General features: G+C 45.8%; 1 protein-coding gene and 1 pseudogene across 1 annotated transcript in view; both read left to right on the forward strand.

Annotated features, from left to right (window-relative positions):
- The first annotated feature begins 322 nt into the window (after nt 1-322).
- The window catches only part of NLRP12 (NLR family pyrin domain containing 12), a 61,092-nt gene continuing 45,981 nt past the window's right edge, over nt 323-15,433 (forward strand). Inside the window, exons 1-3 of the mRNA XM_067019603.1 lie at nt 323-330; nt 391-427; nt 840-907. Of these exons, the coding sequence (XP_066875704.1) occupies nt 323-330; nt 391-427; nt 840-907 (113 nt within the window). The remainder of the gene's footprint in view (nt 331-390; nt 428-839; nt 908-15,433) is intronic.
- On the forward strand, nt 11,301-13,473 carry LOC131744588 (large ribosomal subunit protein uL18 pseudogene; annotated as a pseudogene).

The raw sequence follows: 15,433 nt of genomic DNA on the forward strand, positions 1-15,433 counted from the left end.
AGTACACGGTAATTATTATAAATCTATAATACTTATTAATATGATATAAAATATGCCATGGGAGGTTCTGGAAAGATACAAAAGAAAAAGGTTCAGACCAGAGGGAAAGGAGAACTGGGCAACTGGAACACTGTCTACCCTTTTTGGCGTATTTTCTGAATCCTCTACCATGGTAAATATATTACCAAGTCAAACCACATAACGATGAATGCATTTTAACAAGCTATTTATAATCTGCCAGGCAAGAAGCCTTATGATGACAAATGAATACAGATGCCTTTTTCTACTGAGCTTCTAGGAGACTGGAGGAAGCCCACCACAAATGTCGCAGTTCGTTTTCACAGATAAAAACAGTGGGGGTTCAAACATCCACAGTTTGAAGGCTTGAAGGCCAAGAGTGATTGAACCCCGTGTCCATGACCTTCAGGTATGGGATTTATTCCATACTTGTCGTGGGCTGTCACAGTTCTGTGAACCACAGAGTTCTGTGACCCCAGGAGGCTGGGGTCACCTCCAGGACGGCCACCGGGCCCAGGTAACCTCTGCAGGCCCTGTGGGACCTCAGAACACAGGAGGTTTCCATAAAAAATACGTCGTTTCAGGTCATCTAGGGCTGAACCCAAGTTTTCACCACTTGCGGTCTCTCTTTCTAAATCTGTAGTTAAAAGGCGTTGGCCGGCCAGAAACACACATAAACAACTCAAGACGGTCTGCAGAGCTGGGCCCTGCCGGGGTTGGGGGGGGAGGGGAGCGCATCGTGTTAGATCGCCCCCTAGCAGACGGTGAGGGTAAAGCACATTCGGCCCGGAAGTGGAACAGGAGCTTGTCTTCCTTTCCAGGCACTGGTAGAGCAAGTGGACAAGAGCTACAGGGTGGTCGCTGTTCTGCGCACACATTCAAGGAGACAGTGAGTAAGCAAGCACCCATACTAGTTTTTTGGTTTGGGGTGTTTTGGGGGTTTTTTTTGCGTAAGGAAATAAAACGATATGGAGGATATGGAGGGGTCTCTTCCAGGCTGAGTGGAAGTGCGTGACATTTGAGCTGAGAGCTCAAGGATGAGGGGAAACCAGAGTCCAAGGAAGGCTGAACATTCCAGACAAAAGGAAAGAGCAAATCCCTTGAGGGAGATGGACCCCTCCCACCACCACCAGCCGTGTGTTTATGAAACAGCAGGAAGGCCCATGTGCATGAATCCAGAGTGACAGCAGACCTGTGTTGGGAAATGAGGCAGATAAGGCGGTATTGTCACAAAGACAGATACACCAACCGATGAAACAGAATACAGATTTCAGAGACACTTACGCACATAGAAAGCCACCTGATCTATGGACAAATGCATGCAGCACTGCAGTGGAGAAAGGAGGAACTTTTTTTTTCTGTTGTTTTTTTGGGGGGGGATTCTGCTGAGCCAGTGACGCCTACCCCACACCATATCCCCAAATAAATTTCCAGATGGTTTTTAGATCTAACTGAGAAAGATAAAACAGCACATATTCAAGAATCAGACATTTTTGGGATATTGAGATTGGCAACGATTTCTTAACCAGGACATAGAAGCATCATGTACAAATGAAAAGCAGTAAATTGAACTAGAACTTCTGTTGCTATAGAGTGAATGTTTATGTCCCCCCAACGCATTCATATGTTGAAATCCTAACCCCCAACGTGATGGTATTTAGAGGTGGGGGCCTTTGGGAGGTGATTAGATCATGAAGGTGGAGCCCTTATGAATGGAATGGATGCCATTATAAAAGACCGCCTCTGGGCTTCCCTGGTGGCGCAGTGGTTAAGAATCTGCCTGCCAATGCAGGGGACACGGGTTTGAGCCCTGGTCCGGGAAGATCCCACACGCCTCAGAGCAACTAAGCCCGTGCGCCACAACTACTGAGCCCGCGCACCACAACGACTGAAGCCCACGTGCCTAGAGCCCGTGCTCCACAACAAGAGAGGCCACTGCAATGAGAAGCCTGTGCACCGCAGATGAAGAGCAGCCCCCGCTCGCTGCAACTAGAGAAAGCCCGCGAGCAGCAACGAAGACCCAAGGCAGCCATAAATAAATAAATAAATCTATTTTTAAAATAATAATAATAAAGAAAGACCCCCTCACACTACTATATATAAAATAGATAAGGGGGCTTCCCTGGTGGCGCAGTGGTTGAGGGTCCGCCTGCCGATGCAGGGAACACAGGTTCGTGTCCCGGTCCGGGAGGATCCCACGTGCCGCGGAGCGGCTGGGCCCGTGAGTCGTGGCCGCTGAGCCTGCGCGTCCGGAGCCTGTGCTCCGCAACGGGAGAGGCCACAACAGTGAGAGGCCCGCGTACCGCAAAAAAAAAAAAAAAAAAAAAAAAGATAAGGGCCAGGGAACTCTACTCAATACTCTGTAATGGCCTATAAGAGAAAAGAATTTTAAAAAGAGTGGATATATGTATATGTATAACTGACTCACTTTGCTGTACAGCAGAAACTAACACAACATTGTAAAGCAGCTATACTCCAATAAAAATTTAAAATAAAAAAAGGACCCCCTCAGAGCGCCCCCTGGACCCTATGCTATGTGAGGACACAGGGGGAAAAAACCATCTATGACCCAGGAAGCAGGCCCTCGCCAGTCGGCAAATCTGCTGGTGCCTTGATCTTGGACTTCCAGCCTCCAGAACCGCGAGAAATAAATGTCTTATTTACAAGTTACCTGGTCTGTGGTGTTCTATTATAGCAGCCGGAATGGACTGAGATATCTCTTCACCAAAAGTCACTTTTGATGAGGGCCAGGAGATCACCGTGGCACAAAGGACCTGCTGAAGAAGAAGTAAGAAGCTATAAAAGGAGAGAAGAAGCCACTTTGTCTCTGGACCCTCCTCCTGAGTTGGGATTTACCCCCCGGTGCTGTAACAGTGAGGAAACTGAGTCTCTCCCAATAAGAGAAAATGTGGAGAGTCTGTTACAGTGACACTGGACATCTGGAAGGCTTCAGAGAAATGTAGAGACTGAGGATACTGTTGAGAGGAATGTGGGAGTGGAAACTGTGAGTTAAAAATAACCTCTTGGGCTTCCCTGGTGATGCAGTGGTTAAGAATCCACCTGCCAAAACAGGGGACTTGGATTCGAGCCCTGGTCCGGGAAGATCCCACGTGCCGGGGAGCAACTAAGCCCGTGCGCCACAACTACTGAGCCCGCGTGCCACAACTACTGAAGCCCGCATGCCTAGAGCCCGTGCTCCGCAACAAGAGAAGCCACCGCTCACCACAACTAGAGAAAGCCTGCTCAGTGAAGACCCAACGCAGCCAAAAATAAATAAATTTTTTTTAAAAAGTCACCTCTCATGTCCAAATCCTCTGCACAGATTTTTTTTTGCCTTATCATTCCCGGGGGAACATATGTTTTGGCTACATGGGTCTGGCTTCCAGGTTATGTATATCCCACACAGGTTGTGTGGTTTTCAGATGTCTCAACGCCCCAGGACCCGTTGAGTCACGAAACAGAGCAGACTTGAATGGGTAACTGGAGGAGAGTTTAACTATATTTACAAAGGTGTGACCAGAGTGTAGGAAAATATCCAGGATCTGTTGTCCAGTAAAATCAACGAGATGCAGAGTGGCTTAGGATGGAGCCATCCTTTGTGTGAGGAAGGGTTGAAAAATAGGAATACATTTTCCTGTTTCCTGGGTTTTGTGTAAACACTGGAAGAATGCATCAGAAACCCATCAAATGGTGGCATCTGAGGAAGAAAGAGAGACCAAGTATTTAGGTGTAGCAGCAGGGATGAGATATTTTTAAAAGTATACCTTTTCATATTCTTGGGATTTCTTAAACCCCTAGATGTGTTACCCATTTAGCAGTTCTATATTTATTAGGAGACTCAGATCAAGTAAAGCATTTAGAACAGTGCCTCAAAATTGTGACATCTTGCTACCTGTTAACTATTAAATCCATTTTTTGTATATGTAGTGAATTTCTGGAAAAAAGATAGAGGAAGGTGGTAAAAAAAGGGACGGGGATTGAGAAACTAGAAAACGGGGATGGTGGGCGGCGGAGTTATCTGACTTAAAACTTTTTTTGAGAGGTAATTGGCATATAACATTGTGTAAGTTGAATGTATACATTGATATATTGCAATAACATTGCCACCATAGCATATGTATTGATTTGATACATTTATCTCTTGCAAAATGATTCCACTTCAGTGTTAGCAAACACCTCTCTCAGGTCGCATAATTACCATTTCTTCTTCGTGGTGGGAAAAATTAACATCTAGTCGCTTAGCAACTTTGAAGTTTTCAGTACAGTATTGTTGACCATAATTAGATCTCCAGCACTTATTTATCTACTGGTACCCAGCTGTACCCTTAAACATCATCTCCCCAATTCCCCCACCCCTCTGCCCTGGTTAACCACCATTCTACTCTGTTTTTATCACTTCCAGCTTTTTTAGATTCCATATATAAGTGATATCCCATAGCATTTGTCTCTCTCTGTCTGATTTATCTCACTTAGCATAATACCCGCAAGGTCCCTCTCTGTTGTCACAATCTTTTTTCTTTTCTTTTATTGAGGAATAATTGACCTATTACATTATGTTAGCTTCAGGTTACAACACAATGATTTGATATTTGTATATATTGCAAAATGATCACTACAATGTTTTGTTAACATCCATCACTGCATGGTTACAATGTTTTTAAATTTATTATTTTTATTTTTTTATTTTATTATTATTATTTTTTGGCCGCACCAGGCGGCTTTCAGGATCTTAGTTTCTCCGACCAGGGATTGAACCTGGGCCACAGCAGTGAAAGTGCTGAATCCTAACCACAGAACCACCAGGGAATTCCCTATAATTTTTTTTCTTTCCTGTAATGAGAACTTCTAAGATCTGCTCTCTTAGCAACTTTCAAACATACACTACAGTATCATTAACTACTGTTACCATGCTGTATATTACACCCCCAGGACTTATTTTATAAGTGGAAGTTTGTACCAATTTGTAACCTTTTTTCTCATATGTCTACCGTTTTGTCCTTTGTCCTTTATCATGTAAATTATTACCGAGTCAGAAGCTGGGTACATAATTTCATCTGGCCAGCAGGGAGCCTTAAGATTGGAAGTGAAGACAGATGCCTCTCTGTCACCCAGAGTCTGGAAGGAAACCTAGCGGAGCTTACCCCTGGGGAGAAAACACGAGCTTCGCTGCAAAGTTCGAAATAGTGATAGCAAAGTGATTGCTGACATGGCAAAGGAAGAGCTGGAAGGAAGGCCAGAGTTTGAACCAAAGGGTCCACATCTCCAGATTTGGGCTCTCTCCCAGCAGCTATCACTGGGATCTGGTTTCTGTGGGCCAGACTGCAGCTATCACTGGGATCTGGTTTCTGTGGGCCAGACTGTATCCACCCCAGCAGACTGGGAGCTGCTTCAGGGCTGGCACCGCACCCAGTTCCTCTCCTGGAACAGCGATCCTAGGAGGCTTCCGGAATGATGTGTCATTTCCCAGATAAACTTAGGCCTGGAGAGTGAGAGACAGGGCTGGTCCTGGGGTCTTCCACCTCTGTGGTTGCTCTCTGTATAGTCCTGGGCAGGAGTCTGGGACAGGCTGTTTCAGGAAAGAAACTTACAGGAAAGAAAGGCAAGGTTTTGTTGTTGTTGTTGTTTGTTTTTTAAATATTTATTTATTCATTTGGTTGCGCTGGGTCTTAGTTGCTGCAGGCGGGCTCCTTAGTCGTGGCTCTTGGGCTCCTTAGTTGTGGCATGCAAACTCTTAGTTGCGGCATGTGGGATCTAGTTCCCTGACCAGGGCCCCATGCATTGGGAGCCTGGAGTCTCAACCACTGCGCCACCAGGGAAATCCCGAAAGGCAAAGTTTTACATGCAAATCTGCATCCCGTGAGGTGAGGGCTCTTGTATGCTGAGATCTCCCTCTAGGGGGCTGTGATGGAAAAATGCATTTATCCCAGACATTGATCAAGATGTAATGATTCTTTCCTCCAGCAATTATTTGTTGACTGTGTGTAATGGTCATAGGCATGGGGATATGGCAGGGGATCAGACAGACACAGTCCTACATACAATGGAATATTACTCAGCCATAAAAAAGAATGAAATCTTGTCAATTGTGACAACATGGATAGACCTAGAGGGTACTGTCCTAAGTGAAATAAGTCAGACAGAGAAAGACAAAAACTGTAACCCAAAAAAAAAAAAAAAACTTCCAGTTGCAAATAAAAGAGTCACGGGTATGAAATGTGAGATGTGGGGAATAGAGTTAGTAACTATATAATATCTTTGTATGGTGACATATTGTGACGAGACTTGTGAACATTTTGAAATGTATAGAAACACCGAATCACTATGTTGAGTAACAGGAACTAACATTGTGTTGTGGATCAATTACACCTTCAGAAACAAACAAATAAACAGACTCATAGAAAAAGACATCAGGGGCTTCCCCGGTGGCGCAGTTGTTGAGAGTCCGCCTGCCGATGCGGGGGACGTGGGTTCGAGCCCCGGTCCGGGAAGATCCCACGTGGCGCGGAGCGGCTGGGCCCGTGAGCCGTGGCCGCTGCGCCTGCGCGTCCGGAGCGGCTGGGCCCGTGAGCCGTGGCCGCTGCGCCTGCGCGTCCAGAGCGGCTGGGCCCGTGAGCCGTGGCCGCTGCGCCTGCGCGTCCGGAGCGGCTGGGCCCGTGAGCCGTGGCCGCTGCGCCTGCGCGTCCGGAGCGGCTGGGCCCGTGAGCCGTGGCCGCTGCGCCTGCGCGTCCGGAGCGGCTGGGCCCGTGAGCCGTGGCCGCTGCGCCTGCGCGTCCGGAGCCTGTGCTCTGCAACGGGAGAGGCCGCAGCGGTGAGAGGCCCGCGTACCGCAAAACAAAAAAAAAAAAAGAAAAAGACATCAGGTTTGTGGTTATGGGTGGGGGGAGCCGGATGAAGGGGGTCAAAAGGTACAAACTTCCATTTATAAGATAAATAAGTACCAGGGTGTCATGTACGACATGGTAAATATAATTAACCCTGCTGTACATTATATACGAAAATTGTTGGGTAAATCCTAAGAGTTTTTCATCACAAGGAAAATTTTTTTTCTATTTCCTTAATTTTGTATCTATAGGAGATCATAGATGTTCACTAAACTTACTGTAATCATCACTTCATGATGTTTCTAAAACGAGTAATGAGGATGTGCACCTTAAACGTTTACTGCGCCATGTGGGAATTATATCTCAATAAAACTGGCAGAAAAATTGTTTAAAAAGACAGACACGGGGGAATCCCCCGGTGGTCCAGTGGTTAGGGCTCCACACTGTCACTGCTGAGGGCACGGGTTCAATCCCTGGTCAGGGAACTAAGGTCCCACAAGCCCGCAGCATGGCCAGCCAAACAAACAAAAAAACAAAAAAACCCAAACAAAACCCCCAAAAAACAAAAACATAAAAAAGATAGACACGGTCCCTCAAAGGCTGCATTCTAGGGAGACAGACAATACAGAGGCAAAGACAGGAATAAAATGCTTTCAAATGTGAAAAGTGCAATAAATGTAAGTATGTATGGGGGTCCTGGGAGGGAGGGGATCCTACTTTAGACGGACCTGGCAGGCACTGGCCACATCTGAGAAAGTAAATCTGAGCTGAGAACTGAAGGATAAGGAGGAACCAGTCCCCTAAAGATCCTAAGGGAGTCTGGACACAGGGAAGAATTAGCATAAAGACCCTACAGAAAAGGGATTCGACCTAAGTGGATGAAAAACAGCCCCAAGGCTAGTGTAGCGGGACCGCTGGAGAGAGACAATGCGCCCGGATGTAGGAAATGAAGCAGCCCCGGTTAGGGGGAGCCAGATTACCCACGGAGTTTTTAGACCATGATCAAGACTCTGGCTTTTGTTCAGGGAGGAAGGGGAAGCCATTAGATGCTTTTGAAACTGGAAATGACATAATCTGATTTCTGTGCTTGAGAGAGCCTTGCTGGGTGGAGAAAAGACGGCAAAGTGGTGAGAGTGAAGCCAGAAAGCCAGGTGAGGAGGCCAGAGCAGACCTTGGGAATGTCTTTGGGGTCTTAAGGGAAAGATGTCGGTGATCTACAGTGGGTGATTGCATTGTGCCCTGTTACGGGCACTGCAGATAAAGCCATGAAGGGAACAAAGTCCCTGTCCTCCTGGGGGTTCCTCTTCTACAAGGGGAGGCTGATATATATATATATATATATATATATATATATATATATATATATATATATATATATATTTTAATTCATTCATTCATTCATTCAGCTAGCTAGCTAGCTGTGCTGGGTCTTAGTTACGGCATGTGCGATCTAGTTTTCTGACCAGGGATCAAACCTGAGCCCACAGCAGTGAAAGCGCCTAGTCTTAACCACTGGACCACCAGGGAAGTCCCTAACACAATATTGTAAATCAACTATACTTCAATTTTTTAAAAAAAGTAATGGAGTTTGTTCACCTCCCCTTGAATGACTTGTTTGGGCCAGTAGAATATGGTGGAGTGACACTGTGTGACTTCCCAGCCTTGAGAAGCTTTGCAACTTCTGTTTTTTTTTTTAATTAATTAATTTTATTTTTGGCTGCGTTTCCTTGCTGCACGTGGGCTTTCTCTAAGTTGCGGCGAGTGGGGGCTACTCTTCGTTGCGGGGCGTTGGCTTCTCATCGCAGTGGCTTCTCTTGTTGCAGAGCACAGGTTCTAGGTGTGCAGGCTTCAGTAGTTGTGGCATGCAGGCTCAGTAGTTGTGGCACGTGAGCTCAGCAGTTGTGGCTCGCGGGCTCTAGAGCTCAGGCTCAGTAGTTGTGGCGCACGGGCTTAGTTGCTCCGCGGCATGCGGGATCTTCCCGGACCAGGGCTCGAACCCGTGTCCACTGCATTGGCAGGAGGATTCTTAACCACTGCGTCACAAAGGAAGCCCTGTGACTTCTGTTCTCACCCTCTTGGAAATCAACCAGCAGCTAAGAAAGCTTGAGCTGAATGATAAGACAGTACATGGAGGAGGAAACATCTCAGTGTTCCAGTTACCCCACCCAGCCAAGGCCCCAAGCATTTAAATGAGGCCACCTCGGACCTTCCAGCCTGACTTACCCACCAGCTGAATGCGGCTGCATGAGGGACCATTCAACACGGCACAGAGCCAAAGAACCACCCTGCTGAGCCCGACCAACCCAGGGATATAAGAAATCATGATTGCTTGAAGCTTTTCAGGTTTTGAGAAGTCTGTTACACAGCAGTAGCTAACTAGGGGTAACCTTGGGCATATTACTTCAGCTCTCAGTGATAATATAAAGTCCCAGGGCTACTGGATGATCAAATGATTCAATGCACCTAAAGTATTTAGATCATAGCCTAACGTCTAGTCATATGCTCAATAAATGTTACCTGCTATGGTGATTCAACTTCGATAATACGAGATACACCAGGCAAAGCTTGTTTGTATCAGAAGCCTGTTTCAGGCTGTCACCCCAGGGCTTATTCATTCTGTGGAAATCAGAAATAAAGATGATGAGGACTTCCCTGGTGGCGCAGTGGTTAAGAATCCGCCTGCCAATGCAGGGGACACGGGTTCGAGCCCTGGTCTGGGAAGATCCCACGTACCGCGGAGCCACTAGGCCCGGGAGCCACAATTACTGAGCCTGCACGTCTGGAGCCTGTGCTCCGCAACAAGAGACGTCGCGACGGTGAGAGGCCCGTGCACCGCGATGAAGAGTGGCCCCCGCTTGCCACAACTAGAGAAAGCCCTCACACAGAAACGAAGACCCAACACAGCCAAAAATAAATAAATAAATAAATAAATTTAAAAAAAAAAAACACCAAGGGAGGGAGACACAAGAGGGAAGAGATATGGGGACATATGTATATGTATAACTGATTCACTTTGTTATAAAGCAGAAACTAACACACCATTGTAAAGCAATTATACTCCAATAAAGATGTTAAAAAATTTAAAAAACCACCCCCCCAAAAAAAAACCCCAGCAAACACAGCAAGTAAAAATACCTACAGACAACATTTTCGGTAAAACTAGGTGAACCCCAGTGAACCCTAGAATACAAGCAGATGGGCTCAACCAAATACATATTTCTTATTCTAAATCACAAATAAAATAATAGCAGTTATGAGCAAACAAATACGTAAAATTAGGAAATCTCAGAAAGGAGATGGGAGGGGGAAAAAAATGACAGAAACAGGAGATGACAAGGGTCAGAAAAGGACTAGAAACTTTAAAAAAGACATTTTACAAAATGCCAGGTAAACTATAAGAAGAACGAGAATGAATAGACCCACAGAAAATAGAGTAAGTGAAACTGATGTCAGAAAGAAGAAAAAAAATCCAATATGAATGAAGAGATTAAAACTATTCAAGGGAAAGTGATAGAAATAAGGGAGAGACAAAGAATATCCCAAAATACCGTAATAGAACTAGCTGAAGGGACTTTCCTGGTGGCGCAGTGGTTAAGAATCTACCTGCCAGGGCACGGCACACGGGTTCGAACCCTGGTCCAGGAAGATCCCACATGCCACAGAGCAAATAAGCCCATGTGCCACAACTGCTGAGCCTGCACTCTAGAGCCTGTGAGCCACAACTACTGAGACCACATGCCGCAACTACTGAAGCGGGCATGCCTAGAGCCTGTGCTCTGCAGCAAGAGAAACCACTGCAAGGAGAAACCCTCACACCACAGCAAAGAGTAGCCCCCGCTTACCGCAACTAGAGAAAGCCCACACACAGCAATGAAGACCCAACGCAGCCAAAAACAACAAAAAAAAAGCTGAAGAAGAAAACCAAAACAATGGAACAAAACAAGTCATAAAAATCATAATCTAGGGCTTCCCCGGTGGCGCAGTGGTTGAGAATCCGCCTGCCGATGCAGGGGACGCGGGTTCAATCCCTGGTTCGGGAGGATCCCGCGGCGGCAGAGCCCGTGCGCCGCAGCTGCTGGGCCTGCCCACGAGCCAGACCTGCTGAAGTCTGCACGCCGCAGCTGCTGGAGCCCGCGCGCCTGGGGCCGGTGCTCCGCGGCGGGAGGGGCCACCGCAATGAGAAGCCCGCGCACCGCAACGAAGAGGAGCCCCCCGCTCGCCGCAACTAGAGAAAGCCTGCACGCAGCAAGGAAGACCCAACGCAGCCAGAAATAAATAAATTTATTTATTTATTTTTAAAAAAGAGTCATCCGTAAGACACACTCTAGGAGAACTACTCGTTTTTTGGGTTTTTTTTTTAAGGGGAAAATAATTATTTGCACATCTGAGCAATAGATCACGTTAATTTAGATGGGAAAGAAAAGCAAATTAGCATCAGATTTTTGGATGGCCTAGGAGAGAGTGGTTTAACAATTGTGCGATACTTAGCATATTAAAAAAAAAAAAATCTTGACCAAGTGGGGCATATTCTAGCAATGCAAAGATGGCCAAAATTAGGAAATCTTTAATAAAATGTATCATCTTAACAGAGCTGAGAAGAAAAACATCACGTGATCATCCCCACTGTGCTAAAAGGACATTTGACAAAATTGAATCACTATCACTATGAAGTGATAGTTCTTTAAAATATTGATAGATAGCCCAACATTCAGGCTCTCAATGAGCAAATATTAGAGGCTGTAATACAAATAACACTAGTGTCTAAATTTCAATCAGGGACAAGAATGCCCACTGTTTTCACTGCTATTTACCACAGAGAACAGGTTTTCCACTGTGTGAAAGTCTAATGCGATCTCACTCAGCTGCCCTGAGATTGTTCTGGGTAGCATAGAGCCAACAGGTGAAAGGAATTCAGTTTTAAGTGACTCAGCACATTCATTCGCCAACTATTCTTTGCATACCTACAGTTTTTAGGCATTTTTTAGGTACGAGCGATAACACGGTGAGCTGGAATAGAAAACGATCCTGTGGTCAGGTTGACAGGTGTACCCCACATTCTATTTTGTTTCCTGCCAAGATGAATAGCTGTGACTTTCTTCCTAACTCCAGTTGGGACTGTCTGAGCATAAACCATGCAGGGGGCATAAAGCTATTCCTTTCTCTGCCCCAGACTCAGACCTGTGGGCTTAATCTCAAGGTAGCACAATGCACTACTTGATACAGCTATGAACGAGTGGAGGGAAGAAGGGACACTTCCTTAGCTGGTGTTTTCTTTCTCCCCCTTCCTCCTTCCAAACTAAGAAGTTAACTGCTTGCCCTGCCCTTTAAATATACATTCTATCCAGTAGCATTGAAAACATCTGTTCCCTTGGTAAAGCGTTGAGCCACTTACCAGAATCAAGTACACAAATAGCTGGCTGAAGAGGTTTTGAAGCCCTGCTGAAGCTCTTACACATGTGACCACCTTGATATCCAAACTGCCACCTGACCTTGTGAACTTGCTTTACTCTGCTGGTAAACACTGGGTTTTAACAATTAAGAAGGTTTTTTTTTTTTTTTTTTGCCCTCCAAGAGACCCATGCAGTCCTCAAAACTTGTATCTCTCAGTGCTTTACTAACATATCCGAACTTTTCTACTCTGCGAGTAATGCCATGGTTTGTTGAGATTATGTCCATTTGCTCTCAGTGACTCAACTTTACTCAGCGGCGAGTCATTTAAACGATTACACGTGCTCCGCCCTCCCCCAACCCAGGCTGTGCTGGTTCTGCAGCTCCGCGGCAGCTAGAGCCTCTGTTCCACAGGATGGGGTTTGTTAAAGCTGTCAAGAATAAGGCCCACTTCCGGAGATACCAAGTGAAATTTAGAAGACGGCGAGAGGGCAAAACTGACGACTATGCTTGGAAACGATTGGTAATCCAAGATAAAAATAAGTACGACACAGCCAAATACAGAGTGACAGTACATGTAACCAACAGAGACATCATTTGTCAGATCGCTTATGCCCGTATAGAAGGAGATACGATAGTTTTTGCAGCCTGTGCTCGCGAGCTCCCAAAGTATGGCGTGCGGGTCGGCTGGACAAATTCTACTGCCCTGCTGCTGGCTAATAGGTTTGGTACGGACAAAATTTACGAGGGCCGAGTCGAGGGGGCTGGAGAGAAATGCAAAGCAGAGAGCATGGAAGGTCAACGTGCTGCCTTCACCTGTTACTTGGATGCAGGGTTTGCCAGGGCTACCTCTGGGAATAAAGTCTTTGGGGCCCTGAAGGGAGCTGTAAATGGAGGCGGGTCTCTCCTTCACAGTACCAAAGGGTTCCCTGGTTATGATTCAAAAAGCAAAGAATTCAAAGCGGAGGTACACCGAAAGCACATCGTGCAGCAGAACGTTGCAGATTATTTGCGTTACCTGATTGAAGAAGGCGAAGACACTTGCGAAAAACTATTCTCTCAATACATAAAGAACGACGGAACTCCAGACGTGACGGAGGACATGTATAAGAAAGCTCATGCTGCAATACGAGAGGATCCAGTGAATGAGAAAAAGCCTGAGAAAGAAGTTAAAGAGGTGGAACTGTCCAAAAATGTCCCTTGCCCAGAAGAAAGATGGGGGAGCTCAGTAGGCAAGCTTCCTTAGAGGTGAGGACAGGGCTGCTGAGAGTTAATAAACCAAACCACAATTTCTGTGAAGATTTTTCGGATAAAGACAATAATTTTTTTAAAAATACATAAAAATAAATAAATAATTAAAGACAATAATAAACTTGTTGACCAAGTAGGAAAAAATAAATAAATGAATAAAACATTACAGGCAACACTAAACCAGTTTCCCTTCGTCCTGCTGCAAGGCTGGCTGTGCCCGCTCCTGTGGTGTCGGAGCGCCCTCTCGTGGTGACACGAATCCCCTGCAGTCTCGGGCCGGTCCTGGTTTGCCGCCCTGAGACAGAGGTCAGAGGTCCCTCCATAAAGCTCAAAAATTCGGCCACTTTTCACAGTCCCCTTGGAAAATAATTCAAATTGGATTACCACCATCCGAGGAAGCTCCAAATTAAAAGAAAATTCTCTTGCCCTTATCGACTGCTGGTCTATCAAGATAAAATTCTTTCTGCTTTGCACGTTCTGTTAACTAGGTAACTTCAGCCTCCACATGCTCACAGGGAAAAGCTGAGGCCTAGATTCCCTCGCGTTTTCATCAACTCTCTTGACTACATTCACGTGTGGGTCATTAGAGAGTTACCAGGAGGGCTAGCGCTGGCCCCAAGAGTAAGTACGAACTTTGTCCAGCAGAACTTCTCCTAAAACTAACGAGATGGTCGAGTTACTCTACACGCACATTTTCCTCACACGTCAGCATTTCTAAAATTGGGATGCATCTTGTTACTGAAGGTATCTTAGTACTGGGGTTCAAGAAGGCGTGGCCATAAAGGCAGGGAAGCAACTGAAATGTCTCCGTAGAGGAATGAATGGATAAAGGAGGTGTGGTATATATGTACAATGGAATATTCCTCAGTCATAGAAAAGAGTGAAACATTCCATTTGCAGCGACATGCATGGACCAAGACATTCTCATACTACATAAAGACAGTCAGACAGAAAAAGACAAATAATATATGATATCACCTACTTGTGGACTCTAAAAACACATTACAAACGAACGTATATCCAAAAGAGAAAAGCCTCCCAGATACAGAACATGAATTTATGGTAGAAAAGGGGAAGGAGGGAGGGATAAATTAGTAATTTGGGATTAGTGGATAAACACTCATATATAAACCAGATAAACAGCACGGATTTCCTGGAGAGCCCAGGGAAATGTCTCCTATCTTGTAACAACCTGTACTGGAAAAGAATGTAGACAGTTGAATCACTTTGCTGTAAACCAGAAGCTCACATAATGTTGTAAATCAACTACAGTTCAATTAAAAAACAACTATTACGGGAACCACCTGGTTCGCTTCCCTTCCTCAGGGTGCAAGGCTGACTGTGTCCGCGCCTGTGGTGTCGGAGCGCCCTCTCGTGGTAAAACGAATCCCCTGCAGGCTGGGGCCAGTCCTGGCCCGGAGCTCTGAGACAGAGGTCAGAGGTCCCTCTGTACAGCTCAAAATAGGGCCACTTTTCACAGTCCCCTTGGAAAGTAATTCAACATTGGATTGCCACCATCCGAGGAAGCTCCAAAGGAAAAACAGTTTCTCTTGCCCTAATCGATTGCTGGGCAAATATGTACAATTCTTTCTGATTTGCAGGTTCTGTTAACTAGGTAATATCAGCCTCCATATGCTCCTGGGAAAAGCTGACTCCTAGATTCCCTCGTGTTTTCATCAACTCTCTTGACTACATTCAATTCACGTGTGGGGAATGAGAGAGTTACCAGGAGGGCTGGCACTGGTCCGAGGACGCTTCAGTACTCACTTTGACCAGCAGAATCTCCCCTAAAGCTAACTGCGTGGGAAGTTCTGGTACACGCACTTTTTGTTTGCAACTATTGCATTTCCACAGTCGGGATCCATGTTGTCACTGAGGGCATATGACTACTGGGGTTCAAGAAGGAGTGGCTATAAAGGCGTGGAAGCCACTAAACTGTGTTCTTCACAGATACA

This window comes from Kogia breviceps, chromosome 18, assembly GCF_026419965.1.
Source record: "Kogia breviceps isolate mKogBre1 chromosome 18, mKogBre1 haplotype 1, whole genome shotgun sequence".
In the NCBI taxonomy this organism is placed as follows: domain Eukaryota; kingdom Metazoa; phylum Chordata; class Mammalia; order Artiodactyla; family Physeteridae; genus Kogia; species Kogia breviceps.